Source organism: Mobula hypostoma, chromosome 5, assembly GCF_963921235.1.
Source record: "Mobula hypostoma chromosome 5, sMobHyp1.1, whole genome shotgun sequence".
Classification (NCBI taxonomy): Eukaryota; Metazoa; Chordata; class Chondrichthyes; order Myliobatiformes; family Myliobatidae; genus Mobula; species Mobula hypostoma.
In genome coordinates this window covers 133399620-133422915 of record NC_086101.1, presented here as the reverse complement: position 1 = coordinate 133422915, position 23296 = coordinate 133399620, and the positions used below count along the sequence as shown (strand labels likewise).

At 41.5% G+C, this 23296-nt stretch overlaps 1 protein-coding gene across 1 annotated transcript in view; it reads right to left on the bottom strand.

Moving 5' to 3' along the window:
• Positions 1-23296, bottom strand: part of grin3a (glutamate receptor, ionotropic, N-methyl-D-aspartate 3A) — a 200387-nt gene that overhangs the window by 106958 nt on the left and 70133 nt on the right. Inside the window, exon 2 of the mRNA XM_063047648.1 lies at positions 20902-21500. Within this exon, the coding sequence (XP_062903718.1) occupies positions 20902-21500 (599 nt within the window). The remainder of the gene's footprint in view (positions 1-20901; positions 21501-23296) is intronic.

Below are 23296 nucleotides of genomic sequence, written 5' to 3'. Positions count from 1 at the left end.
CTAACCTCAGTGACTAGGAAGATGTTGGATTATTAAGCGTGAGGCCTCAGGACGCTTGAAGGGACATGATAAAATAGGCCTTAGTCAGCATGGTTTCCTCAAGGGAAAATCTTGCTTGATATATCTGTTGGAATTCTTTGAAGAAATAACAAGCAGATAGACAAAGGAGAGTCAGTGGGTGTTGTTCACTTAGATTTTCAGAAGGCCTTTGACAAGGTATCACACGTTGGGCTGTTAAACAAGATAAGAGCCCATGGTATTATAGGAAAGGTACTAGCATAGATATAAGGTTGACTAACTGCAGGGGGTAAAGTATGGGAATATAGGGAACTTTTAGTGGTTGGCTGCTGGTGACTAGTGGTGTTCCATCAGGATCAGTGTTAAGACCACTTCTTTTCATTTTATACTGCATGTCAATGATTTGGATGACAGACATGTTAGCTTTGTTTGCAGATTACACAAAGATAGGTGGAGACAGGTAGCGTTGAGGAAGCAGGGAGTCCGGAGAAGGAGTTAGGTGGATTAGGAAAATGAGCAAAGACATAACAGATGGAATATAGTATAGGTAAATATATGGTCATGCACTTCGGTTCCCTAAAGGTTAATTTGCAGGTTGAGTTGGTAGCCAGACAATTCTGCCCCCACTCTCTCCCTTTGCTCTGCAAAAATATTCTCTCTCAAATGTTCACCAAATTAATTAATTCTATTTCCACAGCTCTTGTAGATAGTGAAATTCAGATTCTAAGTACCCCCGTGCAAAAATATATTTTCTCAAATTTTCCTCATAAATTTTGCCCCAAATTTGGAGTCCTTCCCCAACTCCTTGAAACATCTCTGAATGGATGCACCTTCCCTTTTTTTTACTCCATGTAAACCAGGCTTGATCTTATTCAACCCCACGAACACATTGAGGAAGCAGCCAGGGAACAGGCTATTTTGGTTATGGTGTTTTGTAATAAGACAGGAATAATTAATCATCCTATAGTAAAGTATCTTCTGGGAAAAAATTAGAATAGTGTGGCAGGATTTCAGATTAAACTTGAAGCTGAGAGACTAGTGTCTTAAACATACAGTAAATAAGGGCAATTATATGGTATGAAGACAGGGCTAGCTTTAGGCAAATGGAAAATATAAAACTAGATGATAGATCACCATTGGGAGACATTTCAGGAGATATTTCATAAAGCTCTGCAAAGGTGTACTCCAGTGTGAAAGGAAACCTAAGCAGAAGGTTGCACCATCTGTGGTTCATTTACAATGCTCAAGGGTGGAAATAGATTGATAAGAATATACATACAATGTTTTAGGAACTGTGTCTCATATTCCACCTGCATAGTCTACATCTCGATGTCATGAACATTGAATTCTCCAGTTTCAGGTAACCTGCTCCCTCTCTATCCTTTTCTCTCTGCTCCTGATCTACCTGTTCTTCCTATATCCACCAGTCACCTAAACCCCGTAACTCTATATCTCACAGTTTCTTTCCCATCCTGCACCACTTTATCTGCCTATCACCTACACAGTCCTCCCATTGGCTCCTCTGTCCTACTGTTCCCAATGCCTTCCCTACCACCCTTATCTGGTTTCTTGCCCTATCTTCCTTTGCTCTCAGATTCCATCACCTGCAGCCCTTTGTCAACTCTACTTATGATCTACAACTACATCACTATTTCCTTTCTTCTCTCAATTTACCTATCACCTCTCCTCACCTACATCCACCTGTTGCATCTCAGTTCATGCTCAGCTCCTTCCCCTCACCTCTTTATTCTGGCTATATACTCTCTAACCTTCAGTCCAGATGAAAGGTCTTGATTAAACCATCAACTCTCTATTTCCCTTCACAGGTGCTGCCTGACTGCTGAGCTCCTCCTGTAGTTTGTTTTGAATGACAAATTTCAACAGGAGATAGAATTGGATTTGATTTGGGACCTGAAGGTAAAGGAACCCTTAGGAAGCGGTGATTTAAATATGATAAAATTCACCTTTCAATTTGAGAGGGATAAGTTAAAGTCAGATGTATCAGTATTACTGTGGAGTAAAAGGAATTATAGATGTATAAACAAGGAGGTGAACAAAGATGATTGGAAGAGAACATTAGCAGGGATCATGGCAAAGGAGCAATGGCTGGAGTTTCTGGGAGCAATTCAGAAGGCAAGGGATAAGTACATCCCAAAGAAGAAGAAGTATTGTAAGATAATGCAACTGTGGCTGACAAGGGAAGTCAAAAATAATATAAAAGCAAAAGAGAGGGCAAATAATAGAGCAAAAATAAGCAGTAAGTTAGAGGATTGGAAAGTGTTTAAAAAACAACAGAAGGCAACTTAAAAAGCCATAAAGGGGGAAAAGATGAAATATGAAGGTAAGGTTGCCAATAGTATCAAAGAGGACATCAAATATTTTTTTCAGACACATAAAGAGTACAAGAGAGGTGAGAATAGGTATCAGACACTGAAAATTGTGCTTGAGAGGTAGTAATGGGGGACCAAGAAATAGTGGACAAGCTGAAAAAGTATCTTGCATCACTCTTCACTGTGAAAGACACTAACAGTGTGCTGCAAGTTCAAGTGTGTCAGGGGGCTAAAGTGAGTGCAATTGCTATTACTTGGGAGAAGGTGCTTGGGAGACCAAAAGGTCTGAAGATACCTATGTCACCTGGACCAGATGGACAACATACAAGTTTTCTGAGAGAGATAGCTGAAGAGATTGTGAAAGCATTAGCAATGATTCCTCAAAAATCCCTAGATTCTGGCATGGTTCCAGAGAACTGGAAAATTACAAATGTCACTCCAGTCTTCAAGAAGGGAGGGAGGCAGAAGAAAGAAAATTATAGACCAGTTCCCTGAACTCACTGGTTAGGAAAATGTTGGAGACAATTGTTAATGATGAGGTTTCAAGGTACTTGGAGGCACATGATAAATAGGCCAATGTCAGCATGGTTTCCTTAAAGGAAAATCTTGCCTGGAAAATCTGTTGGAATTCTTTGATGTAATGACAAGCAGGATAGACAATGGAGAATCAGTGGATGTTGTGTACTTGGATTTTCAGAAGGCCCATGACAAGGTGCCACAAATAAGGCTGCTTAACAAGGTAAGAGCCGATGGTATTACAGGAAAGATACTAGCATGGACTGTCAATTGGCAGAAGGCAAAGAGTGGGAATAAAGGGAGCCTTTTCTGGTTGGCTGATTGTGACTAGTGATGTTCCACAGAGGTCGGTGTTGGGACTGCTTCTTTTTACATTATATGTCAGTGATTTGGATGATGGAATTGATGGCTGTGTGGCCCAGTTTGAGCATGATACAAAAGTAGGTGGAGGGGCAGGTAGTTTTGAAGAAGCTGGGAGCTGCAGGATTAGACAGATTAGGAGAATGGGTAAATAAGTAGCAAATTGAATACAGTGCTGGGAGGTGTATGGTCATGCACTTCGGTAGAAAGAATAAAAGCAGAAACTATTTCTAAAAGTGGCGAAAATTCAAAAATCTGAGGTGCAAAGTGACTTGAAAGTCCTTGTGCAGGATTCCCTGATGGTCAACTTGCAGGTTGAATCAGTGGTGAGGAAGGCACATGCAATTGTTAGCAGTCACTTCTCAAGGATTAGAACATAAAATTAAGGATGTAATGCTGAGGCTTTATAAAGTACTTCTGAGGCCTCACTTGGACTTTTATGAGCAGTTTTGGGTGTGCCGACATTGGAGAAGATTTCAGAGGAGGTTCATGAGAATGATTCCAAAAATGAAAGGGTTATTATATAAGGAGATTTTGATGGCTCTGGGCCTGCATTCGCTGGAATTTAGAAGAATGGAGGGTGATCGCATTGAAACCTATTGAATATTGAAAGGCCTAGGGAGAGTGGATGTGGAGCGGGTGATTCCTATAGAGTGGGAGCCTAGGACTAGAGGGCACAACCTCAGAATGGATGTATGACTTTAGAATGAAGATGAGGTATTTCTTTAGCTAGAGCATGGGGTCTTTGTGGAATTTGTTACCATAGGTGGCTGTGGATGTTGTGCTCATTATTGAGGGGTAGTGCAGAGCACACTAGGATGCCAGCATGCAGGATATTCAACTGAACTTTAATTGATAACCCTGCTTGTACAGTCTGTGAACTACTCCCATGTGGGAATGGCTAACTGGGTGGCATTGGAATTACACTATTAACTACCACTATATCTCCCCTTCTTGAGAAATAAAGAAAAACTAGTCTTGTCTATAGAACTGCATTGTAGTCACTGAACTTGAGCAATTCAATTCACTTTACCCATAGCACGTAACTTATACTCCTTATATAACCACAGAAAAAGAATTGTCAACTTTATAACTGTCTTTCTCATTGCTTTTAATGGTTTCTCTTTCTCTCTTTGTTTTCCTCTTCTTTTTCCACCAGTCCTTTTTGTTTTAAGACAAATCTCATTTTGTGAAATGTTTCCAACATTAGAACTTCTTTAAAAAACCACTAAATCTAATGGAGGTCAGGGTAGACTACTTGCACACTTTGACAAAGTGAAATGATTATTCTGTCTCTTTGGTCACTTGCCCTAAACTATTAGGCTATGGAGTATATCTCTATGGTGAGACAGATAAATGACCCAATTTGGTATAGGTTCCTGAGAGTTTTGGAGCAGATGGAAATTCTTGAGCAGATGCATCCACCTCACATACGTGGTCCTCGTCATTAGGATCAGGCCACTATTTCTTTCTCTACCTTTCGTGGATTTTGAAGATGCATGAGCACTTGCCTGTTCCAACTTACTTTACCTTGTGGTTTTCTGATCACGAACAATCGTGGTGCATGCTGCCAGACTACTGTCCCTTGGTGAATTGGTCTGAAACCCAAACGTCTTCACCATTCCTGAACAGCGACAAAGATTTTGCTCTGTGTCTGAGATCATGCATGTGCTTCATTTTCTCACCTGTGTTGTATCAAAAGCTCTCAGTTGTCTAAGTTCAGTAAGAGAGCTTCGAAAAGGGAAGGAAAAACGGGCAAATTTGCTCTCAACCTCTGGCCCATTGGCAACTCTGGTGGACTGTAACCATTCGCAAGAGTTGTGGAAAAGCTAAAAGTGCTTTGTAGGGGTCTTTTGTATTCAATGGGAGACTCTTGACAGTTGACACTGCTCATTCTACTTCTCCATTTGCCTGTGGATACTGTGGACTGCTTGTCTGGTGTTTGAACCCATAGTCCCTCGCAGAGGCTTAGAATTTTGAGCAACTGGAGTGTGAATGGTTGCATTGTCTAACGCAAGTGTCCCGGGTATTTCATGGTGAGTGAATACAGCTTTCAGCTGCTATAAAACTGCTGCTGAGGATGTAGAGGACAGTCTGGGCACCTCAACGTTCCATGAGTAGTAATCCACAGTGAAAAGATATTTGTCTCTTTTCAACTTGAAAATTTCTGGATCTGCAATCTGCCATGAAAAGTCTGGGAATTCTGTGGGATAAAGGTTCAGCATGATTTTTGTGTTGTTTTCTGCATGCTTTACATTGCTTTACATAATCTCCCAGTTGTATGCTCAGACCGGGCCACCACACAGATCGCCCTGCTCTTTGGTGACATTTTTCGATGCCTTGATGTCCTTTGTGGATTTGGCTAATGATTCTGGCATGCATAGAAGCAGGAATGATGCATCTGGAGCCCTTTAGCAGCAAACCATCAAGAACGGTGAATGTGTCTCTTTCAAACTGGTAAGATCTCTGAGTTCATGAGCTTATTTTGGAATAGCTGTCCAGCCAACTGTGCTCACAGTATTGCATGATCGTGCTGCAGATTTGGACCTTTTTCAACTCAGTGAGAGTTTGATCCCATTTACTCTGTGATGTAAGAAAGCTTTCATGTACCTGAGCTAAGTAGATGTTGATATCTTACATGAGGGTGGAGTTAGCCTCCATCCACTCACTCTTGCTTGTGTGGAGTCCTTGACAGAGTGCCTGGTGTTGTGAAAGATTTGCCAGGGACATGTTCAATGTCATTATAGTTTGTATAAGCCTTGTGTTGCCCTTAAGGCATTTATTTGACTTTGTTGGGTCTACGTTTTAAATGATTTGTTTGTAACTATTTTCTAGTTAAAATTAAAGGTTGATAATTAAGTTACAGTTTAACAAAGGTAAATTCATTGTCTATGGTATATCGCGGCATGTGATGACGTCACCTCCGGTTTCGCCACGTCTTATGTGTAACCTCCGGTTCGGAGAAGGTGTGAAGGTGGGCGCCATGCATGCAGCATGATCGTGAAGAGCTCCATTTCTACCAACAAAGAAACATTATAGAAGCAACGCCGTAAGTTCATAAGAATGTATCTGAAGTAAAAATATTAACACGGTTTCTGTTAAGGAAGTGGCGGTTGGGGCAGCACGCGTGCTGACTTTTCAATTTCAAATGCGGGGTGGGCTTGGGCCCGGCGGCAGTTTGACATGACCCCCTCGCCCGTTATTCCGGATGGCTGGAGACACTCGCTGAAAGAAGAGAGCGCGGGTGGTCTCCAGAATGAAACAGACGCTGTATATGTATTTTTTTATCAATACTTTTCACCATACGATGTTAATGTGGAAGAGTGAACAGTAAATGGTTAACCTTACTACGACTCTGTCTTCATTGGTTCCAGTTTAACTTGGTGTTTAGTCAGAATTTCAGCACACTGCACGAGAACATTACAAGCCTCATTCTGAATCTTTGCAGATGTGTTGGTAAGTCATCCAAGAGTTTCAAGCTGAGGAAGCTGACAAGTAGCTTGCAGTTTCTTTCAACTAGAATTTAATGCCTATCAGGTAGCAGCTGAAGCCTTCACAAGCCCATACGAGAGACAGCATCTCCTTTTTGATTTGGGTGTAATGCTGTTCAGTATGAACTAGTGCTTTTGTTGCATATGCCACCAGTTTCCATACACCGCTGCAGTATTGTGTGAGCATGCCCCCAGGCCAAAGGAAGAGGTGTCTGCTGAGATCTTGGTTGCTTTGCTTGGATCAAAGAATGCCAATGTTGTTGGAGAGATAAGCTCTGCTTTAAGTGATGAGAATGACTTCTCCTGTGATGCATCCCAGGTCCAAATGTTTCTCTGAGAGAGGAGGTCACACAGTGGCTCTGTTTTCTCTGTCAGGTCTGCAATGAACCTTCCCAGCTGGTTTACCATGCCAAGGAAACTGCAGATCTCTGACATATCTTTAGGTTGTTCCGTGATCTGAACTCCTGCCAGTTTATCTGAATCTGGTTGCCCTCTCTCTGAGGACAGTTGGCAGCCTAAGAATTTCACCTCCAACTTCGCAAATTCACATTTCTTTTTGTTCAGGGTGATTCCAGCCCATTTCAGTTTCTCCAAGGCAGCTTCCACTCTTTTATCATTTTCCTCATTTGGGCATCTGAAGATGATTACTCCTTCCAGTCCCTCCAAAATTTGATCCATCCATATCTGACAGAGTTCAGGGGCTGATGAGATGCCAAAAGGGGAGTCTTTTTTCGGCACAAAATTCATATGGTGTGATAAAGGTTGTGAGCTTTTGTGCCCCAGGAGTTAAATGGATCTGCCAGAACCCTAAGTTTAAATCTAGTTTGGTGAAACACCTTGGTCCACCCTGCATACCCAATGTGTTCTCAACAGAGGGCAAAATAAACTTCTTCCACCTCACTCCACATCCAGTTTTGTTAGATCAACACAGGTCCTCACTATGCCACCTAGCTTGAGAACAGGAACAACACCTGCACACCTGTCAGTAGCTCCATTCACTCTAGTTATGACATCATGCACCTCCATTCTCTTAAGTTCAGCTTTGACCTTGTTTATCATTGGGACTGGTATATGCCTCGCTATGGTCAGAGAGGAGGGTGTCACTCCTGGCCTCAGCTGGATGAGGTGCTCTTCTTTCAGTACCCCCAGGCCTGTGAACAACTCCAGGTTCTACTTCTGGCACTGCACACTGTTTATCAAATCCAATCTTGTAATGAGGTTCAGCTTCTCAATGGCATGCTGTTCCAGTAGTGGTGAGAAGAGATTCTGAACAACAAAGGCATCCTCTTTTAACTGTTATTCATTTTTACGCATTCCTTCCACACTGAATTTCCTAGGCCCCTGAGCACTTCCTTTCTTGGGTTTAGCATAATGCCTGTTTTCTTTGTCAGTTTTATCAACAGACATTTGGGGATGGCTGTGACATCTGCCCCAGTGTCTACTTTGAATGTCACTGCCTCATTTTGCAACTGAACCATAGTATACCAGCTTGGTCTACTTGGATCTAAAGCTCCAAGGAAAGCTCTCTCTTTGTCTGAATAATGATCTTCTTTGATCTCCTGAAGGACTATTTTTGAGTGACACTGGCTTTTATAATGGCCAGCTTTATTGCATTGGTGGTATTTCACTTCTTTTGCTGGACAGATCTCTTTGATGTGACATGGAGACCTGCTACATCTCCTGCAGCTGGACATTTTACCTGCTCTTTGTTTTGCCTGTCTGTTTTGGTTGAGCTAAACTCTCACCTCTTTCTGTTGTCTTTCTGATTGCACCTTGTTTATACCCTTCTTTTTGTACAGCTTCTGGCTTTCTCTCAGTTTCATTTTCATGCTTCAGTTCCATCTGTTACTGACAAACATCCTCACTCTGTTGGACCATAGTAATAACCTTTCTTTAGTGTGAGAGTTGCCTGCAACTGAAGTCTCTCTGATAATTTGGTGTCTAGTACCTTGACAACAACTCTGTCTCTAATGAGCTCATCTCTCAGATTTCCATATGCACAGTTGTCTGACAGGGCATACAATGCTATGATGAGGTCATTTACACTTTCATCTGGCTCATTTTTTTTCTGGAGTTAAACTTTGCCTTCTCATATTTCTTGAATTTGTACTCCTTTATCTGAGCATCTCTCAGTCCTAATCCACCTATGATGCCATTTGCTTTGTCACCCATGCGGTATATCAGTGTGCTTACTTGATTCTCTTCTGAAGCCCGAGTGAGATTGCTTGCATCCCTATATCTCTCAAAGTGTCTGAGCCATCTCTCAAAGTCCCCTGATTTAGAGAAATCAAATGACTTGGGGGAGGGGGACTTTATTAGGCAAATAAATTAGATACTGTAGGTATTTGGTCCATTTCCCAGCCTGTTTGTTATATTATTTTATTTATTTGGACTACAAAAGTCTTCTTTTCTCTCCCTGAGAGTTTGACTGACTTCCTCTGACTTGTCTAATGTGTCTGTGTCTTTGTGCACTTCTCCAGGTTATTGGCCAACAGAGTATTACAATGTATCCACTTTTGGGTATAGCTTGAAGGTGCTGCCTAGCAAACCAGGCCCTTTCTCAACTCATGCCTCAAGGTTAGCAAACTAGCATAGGCAGTTTAGGTTGATAAGTCTCTGGATATTTTTCATAGATATATGCGAACGAGAAGAGTCTTACTGCAATTTTTTTCTCGCTGGTGATCTCACATGATCAGTAGCACCAATTCATCGATGATCAACCACTTCTGACACCATGTTGTGTTTTTTATTAAGGGATAGTGCAGAGTACGCCAAGTTGGCAGCATGCGGGGTACTCAACTGAACTTTATTTACAACCCTGCATGTACAGTATGTGAACTCCTCTCATGGTTGTCACAGCAATACCTTGTATTCTGTTTAGGTAGCCTCCAACCCAATGGCATGAACGTCAATTTCTCCAACTTCTCGTAATTTTTTCCCCATTCCCTGTCCCTCTTCTTCTTTTCCCCACTCTGGCCCTCCTCTTATCTCTTCATCTCACCTGCCTATCACTTCCTCCCTTCCTTTCTACCATGGTCTATTCCCCTCTCCTATCTGATCCCTTCTTCTCCAGCCCTTTAACTTTTCCTTCTATCATTTCCCAGCTTCTTACTTCATCCCCCCCCCTCCCTTCTCTACCCACCTGGCTTCACCTATCACTTTCTGGTTTGTACTCCCTCAATTTCCCCCACCATCTTATTCTAGCATCTTTCTCATTCGTTTCCAGACATGATGAAGGGTCTCGGCCCGAAATGTTGACTGCCCATAGGTGCTGCCTGACCTGCTGAGTTCTTCCAGCATTTTGTCCAGTGGAGGTTGCATACTTGGATTTTCAGAAGGTCTTTGACAAGATTCTACACTTGAGGCTGCTAAAGAAGATATGAATCCATGATATTACAAGAAAGATACTAACATGGACAGAAGATTGGCTGACTGGCAGAAGCCAAAGAGTGCAAATAAAGGAAACCTCTTCTGTTTGGCTTTTGATGATGAGTGGCATTCTGCAGGGGTTAGTGTTGTGACCATAACCTTACACATTAAACGTCAATAACTTGGATGACGTAATTGATGGCTTTGTGGCCAAGTTTGTGGATGATATGAAAATAGGTGGTGAGGAAGCTAGGAGTCACTTAGATAAATTAGGAGAATGGGCAAAGAAGTGGCAGATAGAATATTGTGTAGGGAGGTGTATTGTCATGCACTTTGGTAGAAAGAATAAAGACATATACCATTTTGTAAATGAGAGTGAATTCGGAATTCGGAAGTACAAAGAGACTTGACAGCCATCATGCAGGATTCTTTGAAGGTTAACTTGCAGGTTGAGTTGATACTGAGGAAAGCAAATGATATGTTAGCATTCATTTTGAGAGGACTAAACTGTAACAGTAAGGATGTAATGCTGAGGCTTTATAAGGCATAGATGAGACTGCATTTGAAGTATAAATCAGCTGGATAGCCTAATTCTGCTCTTATTACTCATGGTCTCATAGTGTTGTGATCCCATCTATGAAAAGGTGCAGGATGGATTTCCTGCAGAGCATTTCCAGCCTAATACTTATCTAATATAGTCTTTCTTCAAAGTTGCCTGGCCTATTCCTGTTCCTTATGTTCTTATCCTCGTCTGGTCCGGAAGAGAAGGCAAATGGTGAAATTACTTCACTTTACTTTATACTTTATACTTTATTGTCGCCAAACAATTGGTACTAGAACATACAATCATCACAGTGATATTTGATTCTGCACTTCACACTCCCTGGATTACAAATATTAAATATTAAATATATTAAAAATAGTTAAAATTTGTAAATATTAAAATTTTAAATTATAAATCATAAATAGAAAATAGAAAAATGGGAAGTAAGGTAGTGCAAAAAAAATCGAGAGGCAGGTCCGGATATTTGGAGGGTACGGCCCAGATCTGGGTCAGGATCCGTTCAGCAGTCTTATCACAGTTGGAAAGAAGCTGTTCCCAAATCTGGCCGTACGAGTCTTCAAGCTCCTGAGCCTTCTCCTGGAGGGAAGAGGGACGAAAAGTGTGTTGGCTGGGTGGGTTGTGTCCTTGATTATCCTGGCAGCACTGCTCCGACAGCGTGCAGTGTAAAGTGAGTCCACGGACGGAAGACTGGCTTGTGTGATGTGCTGTGCCGTGTTCACGATCTTCTGCAGCTTCTTTTGGTCTTGGACAGGACAACTTCCATACCAGGCTGTGATGCACCCTAGAAGAATGCTTTCTACGGTGCATCTATAAAAATTAGTGAGGGTTTTAAATTTAAGGCCAAATTATGAGCTAGCAGTCTGGGATTTCTATTTATTAAGTTTATTAGATAGGACAGTGCCTCCAGAGATGGGCTGGTAGTAGCAATACTCTCACCAATAGAGCACATTCAGGATGTTAATGTGGTTTGTGGCTGGCTCCGGCTGTAACATTTGCCACTGCATCTGAAGTTGCAGCCAGCCCATTTCATTTTAGTTAAAAATGTGCAGAGGAATGCATTTGGCCAGAAGCACTGCTTAAATGGACGGAGAAAAATCAGTTGATGATTGGCCAAGGTCCAAATTCAAATTGGTTCCTTTCAGCCATCCATTATAAAAGGACATCATTAAAAATCAGGCCCTCTTTACTTAACATTCCATTCAGACCAGCAGGTGATGCAAGAATTACATTGATGCAACATACAATGATTTATTACTAATGTCTGGAGTAATTATGAATTAAGATGACAGTGTAATCACAATGAGCATCAAATTAATTTCACAGACACTGATTCCATCTATTAAAAGATGCAGGACTACCTGGATAGCATTTACAGCCCAATTATTTCAGCCCAATATTTGTCTTTGTAAGTCTTCTTTTGAAGTTACTGGACCAATTCCATACAATTGTTTTTCTCCTGAAATTATCTGACAGCAGAACTTGATGCTGGTGCAGACTCAAAATCAATGACAGATTTTTTTGTCTGTGCTTTTGAAGTTTCCTTCACATAAGAAGGTTGCCTACCTAAGCAAAGGCATACATTTGCATGACACCTTTCATAATCTCAGGACTTCACAAGGTACTCTACTGTCAACTAAGTTTTCACTTTAGTGTGGTCTCTGTCAAATACTGGAAAGGGCAGCAACCAATTAGTAGACAGCAGAATCCCACAAACAACAATTTGATTAATCACCAGAAATGTCAGAGAAGCTACCTTGGTAGGATGAGTGAAAAAAAAACAGAGGATACTTAAATGGAAAGACTGTAGAATGTTACTGTACGTTGGGATCTGAGCGTGCTGCATATAAAACACAGAAATGTTATCATGCAGATGCAGGGTGGCAGGGTGGAGATGTTTATCTACAAAAGGAGGTGTAAGGCACTCCTTCCCTCCACCAGCCTGCATGTCACCCTTGGGCAAGGTGTGCCACCTGCTTGAACCCCCAATCAGGGTCACGCAAAGCCATGGGGACAACTCCTGGTTATGCGACCACTGATGCCAGGCAGACAACCTCTAAATGGTATTGATAATGGCTGGGGTCACCCATCTTGTAAAGACACTGCCCAGAAGAAAGCAAAGGAAAACCACTTCTGTAAAAAAATTTGCCAAGAACAATCGTGGTCATGAAGACCATGATCACCCATGTCACGATAGGGTGCATAATGATGATGTTGATGACAGCAACTAATTGAGAAGGCAAATGGTATAACAGAGGTTGGAGAAAGAAAATGGGAAAGTTTCTTTAGTGCTACAGAACACTGGTACAATCACACTTGTCGTACTTCAGTTCTGGTCTTCAGATTTAAGGCGGTACTTAGTTGCAGTGCAATCAGTACGGGGAAGGTTGAGTTCTGGTCTGACGTGATGACATGGACATCTCATCAGGCTGAGTAAGTTGGATTTTAGATGAGTGAAATTGGATATTACTGAAACTTGAGATTCTGAGGACATCCAACAATGTAGATTTCACACAGGTAGTGGACATTTCCCCTCTTGGAGAAACGTAGAATTGGGAGATATAGTCTCTGCTCCTAGAGGAATATAGATCTGGGAGATATCGCTTTCCCCTTCTGGAGCAATACAGAACCGGAAGATATAGTTTCAGAATAAGGTTTCACTGATGTATGAAGATGAGGAGGTATTTCTTCTCTCAGAGGATAACAAATATTTGTAATTTCTTACTTCAGAAAGCAATGGATGCTGTATTGTCGAATACACTCTAGACCAAGATAGACATTACTTTGGTCTATAGGGAAGCCAGGACATATGGGGAACAGACAGGAATGTTAAGCTTTGTGAAGCATGATTTCATTAAACAGCACAACATGTTCAAGAAACCATATGGCCTACAGACATTCCAATTTCTTATCTTCTTATAGATAATCTGTTTTTAAGAGTTGCTAATTTAGGGGAGAATTTTGCAAATAGTAAATAGAATAACATTTAGAGGGTACATGATGAATGTTGGTCAGAGAGCAAACTAAGTTTTGACCGGGACAATGTGATGAATATATACAGGCCACTCATGTGAATCATCATCTTCATCATCATCAGCGATCACTTGTCGTCAAGTATGATTCTTCTCCTGGTGGTTGATCTGCTCATTTGTGGGCTTTGAGATGACTGAAGAGGTGATCCACAAGTCTTATTGCATTGTTGGCATGTGTAGGTCATTGAGGTGGTAGATGTAGCTGATTGGGCCTTTCCCAGGCTCTCCTTAAGTTGAAGCCACTTAGTCTCAGTGGCACAGTGAAGGTATTCTTCGAGTTGTGCAGCCCCTTCATAGCTACTCCTTCTCCAGCTTCCCCTATCCTGTGCTAATTTCTCCTATTGATTCAGGTTGATGTGGCACTTCCTCAGGTGGATCTCGATACCGTCCTTGAACTATTTTTTCTGTCTTTCAGGAGTGAGCATTATATCCTTGAGTTGGTCGAACAGGAGTTGGTTAGGGAGTTGGGAGTCAGGCATACGCATGATGTGTCCAATCCATCGCAGTTTGTGTTGAGTCACGATTGTAACTATGGAGTTAATGTTAGCTTCCTCCAGAATGCTGGAGTTGGTATGCCTGATCTTCCAGCTAACTCTCAGAATCTTTCAGAGGCATCTTTGATTGGAAGTTTCCAGGAATTTGATGTGCCTTGTATGTTGTCCATAACTCCACTCCATATAGCAAGGGGGGAATGACTAAAGCTTTATAGACCAGAAGCTTAGTGTTGGTCTTGATATCCTGATCTGCAAAAACCCTCCCTCTCAGCCTGGCAAAAGCTCCCCTTGTGCAGCCTATTCTGCGGTTTATTTCAAGGTCAATGTTGGCTCTTGAAAAAGAAGGCTGCCAAGATATGGGAAATGATTAGTGTTCTCCAGGGGCTAGAACCATAGAACCATAGAAACTACAGCACAGAAACAGGTCCTTTGGCCCTTCTTGGCTGTGCCGAACCATTTTCTGCCTAGTCCCATTGACCTGCACACAGACCATATCCCTCCATACACCTCCCATCCATGTATCTGTCCAATTTATTCTTAAATGTTAAAAAAGAACCCGCATTTACCACCTCGTCTGGCAGCTCATTCCATACTCCCACCACTCTCTGTGTGAAGAAGCCCCCCCTAATGTTCCCTTTAAACTTTTCCCCCCTCACCCTTAACCCATGTCCTCTGGTTTTTTTCTCCCCTTGCCTCAGTGGAAAAAGCCTGCTTGCATTCACTCTATCTATACCCATCATAATTTTATATACCTTTATCAAATCTCCCCTCATTCTTCTACGCTCCAGGGAATAAAGTCCTAACCTATTCAACCTTTCTCTGTAACTGAGTTTCTCAAGTCCCGGCAACATCCTTGTAAACCTTCTCTGCACTCTTTCAACCTTATTTATATCCTTCCTGTAATTTGGTGACCAAAACTGAACACAATACTCCAGATTCGGCCTCACCAATGCCTTATACAACCTCATCATAACATTCCAGCTCTTATACTCAATACTTCGATTAATAAAGGCCAATGTACCAAAAGCTCTCTTCACGACCCTATCTACCTGTGACGACACTTCTAGGGAATTTTGTATCTGTATTCCCAGATCCCTCTGTTCCACTGCACTCCTCAGTGCCCTACCATTAACCCTGTATGTTCTACGTTGGTTTGTCCTTCCAACGTGCAATACCTCACACTTGTCAGTATTAAACTCCATCTGCCATTTTTCAGCCCAATTTTCCAGCTGGTCCAAGTCCCTCTGCAGGCTCTGAAAGCCTTCCTCACTGTCTACTACACCTCCAATCTTTGTATCATCAGCAAACTTGCTGATCCAATTTACCACATTATCATCCAGATCATTGATATAGATGACAAATAACAATGGACCCAGCACTGATCCCTGTGGCACACCACTAGTCACAGGCCTCCACTCAGAGAAGCAATTCTCTACCACCACTCTCTAGCTTCTTCCATCGAGCCAATATCTAATCCAATTTACCACCTCTCCATGTATACCTAGTGACTGAATTTTCCTAACTAACCTCCCATGCGGGACCTTGTCAAAGGCCTTACTGAAGTCCATGTAGACAATATCCACCGCCTTCCCTTCATCCACTTCCTGGTAACCTCCTCGAAAAACTCCAACAGATTGGTCAAACATGACCTACCACGCACAAAGCCATGTTGACTCTCCCTAACAAGCCCCTGTCTATCCAAATGCTTGTAGATTCTGTCTTTTAGTACTCCCTCCAATAACTTACCTACTACTGACGTTAAACTCACCGGCCTACAATTTCCCGGATTACTTTTCGATCCTTTTTTAAACAACGGAACAACATGAGCCACTCTCCAATCCTCCGGCACTTCACCCGTAGACAGCGACATTTTAAATATTTCTGCCAGGCCCCCGCAATTTCAACACTAGTCTCCTTCAAGGTCCGAGGGAACACTCTGTCAGGTCCCGGGGATTTATCCACTTTAATTTTCCTCAAGACAGCAAGCACCTCCTCCTTTTCAATCTGTACAGTTTCCATGGTCTCACTACTTGATTCCCTCAATTCCATAGATTTCATGCCAGCTTCCTTAGTAAATACAGACGCAAAAAACCTATTTAAGATCTCCCCAATTTCCTTTGGTTCCACACAAAGCCGACCACTCTGATCTTCAAGAGGACCAATTTTATCCCTTACAATCCTTTTGCTCTTAATACACTTGTAAAAGCTCTTTGGATTATCCTTCACTTTGACTGCCAAGGCAACCTCATGTCTTCTTTTTGCCCTCCTGATTTCTTTCTTAAGTATTTTCTTGCACTTCTTATACTCCTCAAGCACCTGATTTAACCCGTTTCCTATACATTTCATATAACTCCCTCTTCTTCTTTATCAAAGTTGCAATATCCCTTGAGAACCAAGGTTCCTTACTCCTATTCAATTTGCCTTTAATCCTGACAGGAACATACAAACTCTGCACTCTCAAAATTTCCCCTTTGAAGGCTTCCCACCTACCAATCACATCTTTGCCAGAGAACAACCTGTCCCAATCCACGCTTTTTAGATCCTTTCTCATTTCTTCAAATTTGGCCTTCTTCCAGTTCAGAACCTCAACCCCAAGACCAGATCTATCCTTGCCCATGATCAAATTGAAACTAATGGTGTTATGATCACTGGAACCAAAGTGCTCCCCTACACAGAATTCTGCCACTTGCCCTAATTCGTTTCCTAACAGGAGATCCAATATTGCATCCCCTCTAGTTGGTCCCTCTATATACTGATTTAGAAAACTTTCCTGAACACATTTTACAAACTCTAAACCACCTAGACCCCTAACAGTATGGGAGTCCCAATCAATGTATGGAAAATTAAAATCCCCTACCACCACAACTTTATGTTTCCTGCAGTTGCCTGCTATCTCTCTGCAGATTTGCTCTTCCAAATCTCGTTGACTATTGGGTGGTCTGTAATACAATCCCACTAATGTGGCCATACCTTTCCTGTTTCTCAGCTCCACCCATTAGGACTCAGTGGACAAGCCCTCTAATCTGTCCTGCCTGAGCACTGCTGTAATATTTTCCCTAACAAGCAATGCTACTCCCCACTTTTCATTCCTCTGCCTCGATCACATCTGAAACATCGGAACCCTGGAATATTAAGCTGCCAGTCCTGCCCCTCCTGTAGCCAAGTTTCACTAATTGCTACAGCATCATAATTCCACGTGTCAATCCACGCCCTCAATTCATCCGCCTTCCCCGCAATACTTCTAGCATTGAAATATATACACCTCAGAAGATTTTTACCACCACTCACAACCTTTCTATCCGCGGATTTGCTTAAACTTTCAACATCATTTATTTTCACCCCAGCCACACTGTCAGCTCTGGCACTCTGGTTCCCATCCCCCTGAAAATCTAGTTTAAAGCCTCCCCAATAGCACTAACAAACCTCCCTGAAAGGATGTTGCCAACTTGGATGACTGGAGGTTTAGGAGCTTGATCTGAAGTAGGTTAGTACATAATTTGGCTTTTTTTGATATGTAGATCAAGTCTCAGGAGCTTGCATGCTCTGGCAAGAGCATACATTATGCACTGCAGATCCTCCTTAAAGTGAGCTACAAGGGCATTGTCATCTGCATTATGGAAGTAGTTGACACCTTGATCATTGCCTTGAACCTGTTATGGTTAAAGAACCCCCCCCCTCCCCCCATCTATCCTATAGAGAATCTGGACTTCTTGGGGGATTTCTTAGCATGTGAGGTGAAGAATGGTTACAATGAAAACGGCAAACAGAGTTGGGCGAATGATGCATCCCTTAAAAGGTGCTGTTTCAGAGCCGCTGTTGCTGATGACTGTTGCACTCATATTATTGTGTAAGAGCTGCAGGATCTTGAGGTATTTCTCTAGACACCCGATTTTGGACAGTACCACCCAAAGGACAGGATGATTTACTGAGCCAAATGATTTTGTAAGGTCTATAAAGGCCATATAAAGTGGGAGTTTTTGTTCCTGTGCTTTCTCCTGCAATTAACATGTTGTAAAAATCATGTCAGATGTCCCTCTGACTGGACGGATATGAATAACAGGCAGGCACAGGATAAATGTTAGCCCTGGAGCTAAACAAAAGTTGGAATGTTATTGGGTAGGACACCAGAATGAACATTGCTCAGGTAATGGAGAAAATGCTGGCCAGGGTCCCAGGATGAATGTTGTTTAGGGCGTTGTAACGAAGGTTTCCTAAACCACATGACGAAAGTTGCCCAGAGTATAGGGGCAATGGAGAATGAAATGGTACCCAGGGAGTGGAACAAATGTTAGCTAGGTCACAAAATGAATGTTGGACAGGGTACAGAATTCAATATTGTAGAATGGATGGGCTAAATCTTAACAAGAGAACCATGACGAAAGTTACCACAGAGTGCGGGGGGATGAATATTCCTGAGATGAACCATCCTCAAACTCAAACTTCATACCAGACTTAAAGGAAATGTAGTATTCAACAAAGGTCTCATGTTCCACTCGAAAGATGGCACCATTGAAGAGTTCAACAGTCGCTTCATACTGCACGGTGTCAGCTTGTCCTATATACTCAAGTCTTTGCAATGGCATTGTCCATCCATTACCTCTTATTACCCAGGCTGGGTTCACAACAGAATTGAAGCCACTTTTAACTCCACAGGAGTTGTTGCATTTAATGAGCAAATCAGCTAACTATTCCTTTCATGCTCTTTGAGTTGTAAATAATAGAAGACAATATGGCTTTCAAACACACAGTGCATGTAAAGGACTTTTGAAATCACAGTCTTCATTACAACATAAAAAGTTGGAAATAATGATAAAAACTCCTGGAACGATTAAAAGTGACAGATGATGCTCAGACATCAAGCCAACTATGACATATCAGTGGCAAGATTTACATCCACACAGAGCTCCCTTGCAAGCTGTTTGGGGAAATAAAAAGATAATCAAAGTTACTTTCCTATTGAGATTGGGAAATTAATGACGCTGGAAATATATGCACCATGTACTACACCAACAGGGAAAATGAACAGATTCAAGAAAGCAACACTGATAATAGATAGTCCATAAGACAGAAAGACTTGAACCACATATTTTTTTCTGTTTATATTACAAAGCCCATTATGGGCTGATAAAGGACCTTTGACCTGAATGTTAACTTTGCTTTTCTTTCTACAGTTCCTGCCTGAACCTCTAAGGGTCTCCAGCACAACCTGTGCTTCTTTCAGATTTCTAGCATCTGTTGTCTTTTTAGACTTTCATCGAAAATGTACTTATTCAATCCCACCAAAGTAAATGACTAATCTAGGAAACTGGACAATTGTATGTACAGACAAGATATTTATTGCATGCTAGTTGCAGATGTCAACTTGATTCAGTGTCTTTTGCCGTTAAGTTAGATAGTTGTACATTCAGATCAATTTGTAACTCAATCTGACACTCCTGTTGAGCAGTGATGGTTGTGATATATCACCAGAGGTGCTATCTACCTTGCAAGTTGTTCAGTGGAAGCTCTGTTCACTTATTCAGGTTACCAAGCAAATGACACACTTATAAAATTAAATTTTTGTTGATGTCCTGACCAAGAGTTATACCTGACTAAAAATAGAAAGGGATAATATTTCATCATTACCAAACTGGAAACAAGGAAAATTGTATTTCCATTCAGGCAAAACCAACTTAGTTTCAAAGCAATGAAAACAGGATGTAGACATGATATTATCTGCTACGGGAAATGAAAACTTCTCAGACTAACTCGTCTTTTAGCTTATTACAATTAGTGGGACTTGCTGTGAGTAATTGGCTATTGGAGTTCTACTATTGTAGCAACTACTCTTCAAAGTAGGTCACTGACCAGAAAGCACCTTAGGACATCCTAAGAACATCAAAGTCAGCGGCTAAATGTAAATTCTTTCTTCATCAGATCAAACTTTATGGGCTAAATCAATTAAATTTGGACTTTATCTAATAAATTTGTAATGTATCCCAGAGCTGGTTTGATATAAACTTTTTTACTTATTTCTCAATCCACTTTTTCAACAGTTGAATAGTTATGTGAGTCTGGAGTAACAGTTCAGTGAAGAAAACCGATCTTCAGCATGATCTGAATTTCAGACCAATTAACAATAAACTTTCTTATTGATTAGTACTAAGCTTAGTGCTAGCCACCAGTGGACTGATGTGTTAAGGTCAATGATTTCCTTCTAGTAAAAGCTCAAGGAGTTAGCTGTGCAGCCAAATAAAATAGCAAAACCCAGCAGCTTCCATTACAACAAACAGGAATTTGTAAAAGAGGGACCATAGGATCCAGGTAGTCTGAAAATACACAAAGTAGATGTACTCACTCCCAGCATTGGCAAGCAATAGCCATGCCACTCAGAAAGGAATCCCACATCTCAATGCTGAGAAATCACACACCCACCTCCAGCTCTCACACTAAGCTGTGGGCAGTTCATTGCTGGAATCAAATCAGCTTCCCGACACAGCAATGGGGAGGGCTAGACTCACCTCAGGTTCCCAGCACAGCAGTGCTGTCCGTAATACACCTCTGCCTGACCTCATGATTGTTTCCAGTACTTGTTTTTTAACCTGAAATTTTAATTCTGTTTCTCTCCACAGATACTGCCTAGCCTGCTGAGTATTTCCAGCATCTGCTTTCCATAAAATTTCACTTATCATGGTGACTCTATGATTAATGCTATTTACTAATTACACTCTTCAAGGCAGTAAATCTTACCTTGAAAGAAACTGGCCTGATGTTATGTTAATTTCTTCCCAATGCATGCAGTTCGTTGTAGTTGGAATGAGTGCCAGATCTGGTCTGACATAGGCTGCAGTGGTTATTGCTCTGGCTATCAGTTCCAATGCATCCTGTACATAGTTGTGGAAAACAGGTTCAGTCGTTTTACCATGGGCCAACAGACCCATGGGCAGTCCCTCAGTCCTTAGCTCCTCCACATTTTGAGAGTCACCTAGAATCCAATGGTGTTCTGCCAGCATCAATCCGTAGTTTGCTGCCAACTGGAAAATCTTTTGGAAGTGGTCAATATTGCAGCCAAAAGTAATGATGGACAAAGACACCTCTTTAGCTGCAGCCAAGTACCCTTGCAGGTAACTGAGAAAATCATTGTCATCACTGTCTTCTGTGATGTTGAATATGGTCCCGAGGTGAAACTTGGAATTGTTATACAAAAGGCTGAGGAAGTTGGTCACATTCCACTCTTGGCACAGAACCAGGCTGACGTCGTACCAACTATTCATCGTCAGGAGAAAAATAAGAATGTCTGCGTGGGTGGGGTGAGAATTTTCCAGGCTCATCTGCAGATGGAGGGGATTCTGTATCAATCAATAAAAAGAATAGATCAGCACAAAAAATTCAAACTTTCAGTGTGTTTTTAATCTGTGGAATTCAAACCAGCGTAAATTTGATTGAGTGGATACTGTAATGATTCTCCCTTAGATGGGGGCTAGGGGAGGGAACAGATGGAACAAGGTTGGTGGAGTGGAGCTAAAATTAAGAGCCATAGTCTAAGAGGTAACGGAATGATCTTTTAAGGCTGTACTGTACATTCAGAACTGCAGTTGAGGTATATTTGGACTATCTGCAAAGGTTATAGGTCTGGAGAAAGATTAAATAGACTATGATCTTTATGAATGGTAGGGCAGCTGAAGTTGCTGAATGACTTACCTCTGCTCCTATTTTATGTTTTTATGAATGCTTTTGAATTAATCACAAATATACCTTTAATACCCCCGGGTACTAATGAGGCAAAAGCAAGTTTTAATTTCTATGCAACTGTGTTATATTAGATTTTGTAAAACATTCAATGAATGTCTGAAAGGTCAAAATGACAATTAAGCTCTTTCTGAACTCTTAGCATTCAGGGTCTGTATCTCTGTTAGTGAGAAATGTTTCCGAGTGTCTTTCAAGTGTTTTGATAGTTGGCTTGACAAATTGGTTTTGTTTGGATTCAGGCTTATCGTTTATATATAGACATTAATGTTCTTTTGTAAGTCCAAAGGAATGTTGTGTCCAAAACACTTGGTGGACTAATGGATGAAGACTGACCATTAAAATGTCTAATTGATTTATGAGGGTAAGCTGAACACAGTGTTTAATGGACACAGAATGTGTTTGAAAATAAAACCATGTTAATGTAAGAAGAAAAACAGTTTGCCTGTTTCTGTGTCTCTGCCTTATGAAGCTTGTGAATATATTGGGCTGCCTTTCCTAGTATTATTGGGCCAGAAATCACAATCAGTGCCTGGGACCCAGGGGTGGTTTCACGAGTGAGTTGGAGTTCAGGGATCCCTGACAACAGCAACAATGAAGTGATGACAAAGAATTACGAGCCCTGAAATTTTTTGTGCCTTGCAGTAATTTTTGTGGAAGTCTTTAAGACTTGCTATTTTGTGTGGTTTATTTTTGCTTTCTATTTTATAATAATAAATTAGGCTTAGGTTACTTTGTTATGGTTGTATACTTATTACCACTTCTCCTGGACACTTGAATTATTGGGTCTGGTTAATTCAGCACATTACACATTGGTGCTATGAGCAAGGTCCAGAAAGGTGTGAAAGTGGACAAGCAAGTCGAGTCTTATCATACCCAAGACTTATCAGGTCCCTGGATGGATGGATAACTCGGAGGGTTGTGGATCACTGGCTAATGTTCTGGCATATCGAGTCCTCTTGAAGAAGGTATTTGTCGAATTGCCTGTGCATTATCACAATGCCTTAAGTATAAAGCTTTTGCTTCAAAAAGGAATCCTCTATCTCAAGTGGGGTGGATTTTTAAGAATGCGAGGGACCTCCTTGGTCTGACCCTATGTTCATCCCCAGGTACTTGATATCATTTTGGGAATTGATTTGTTAAAGTGAACTTCCATCATGACACTCTTTGGCAAATTTGCTTTTGGTATTAAGATTGTGACTATTCTGGTTGGAAAGGCAAAATGGGTATCTGTCTTTCTACCCTGCAAATAGCAGTTGCCAGGCAATATCATATCCTGTGAGAGCATAAAGAAATCATTCAGACAGTCAAATTCCTTTTTAACATGGGGGGGGGGGTCTTCAAACTGCCCTATCTCCTTATAAAAGCCCTTTATAGACAGTCAAGAAAGCAGATGGTT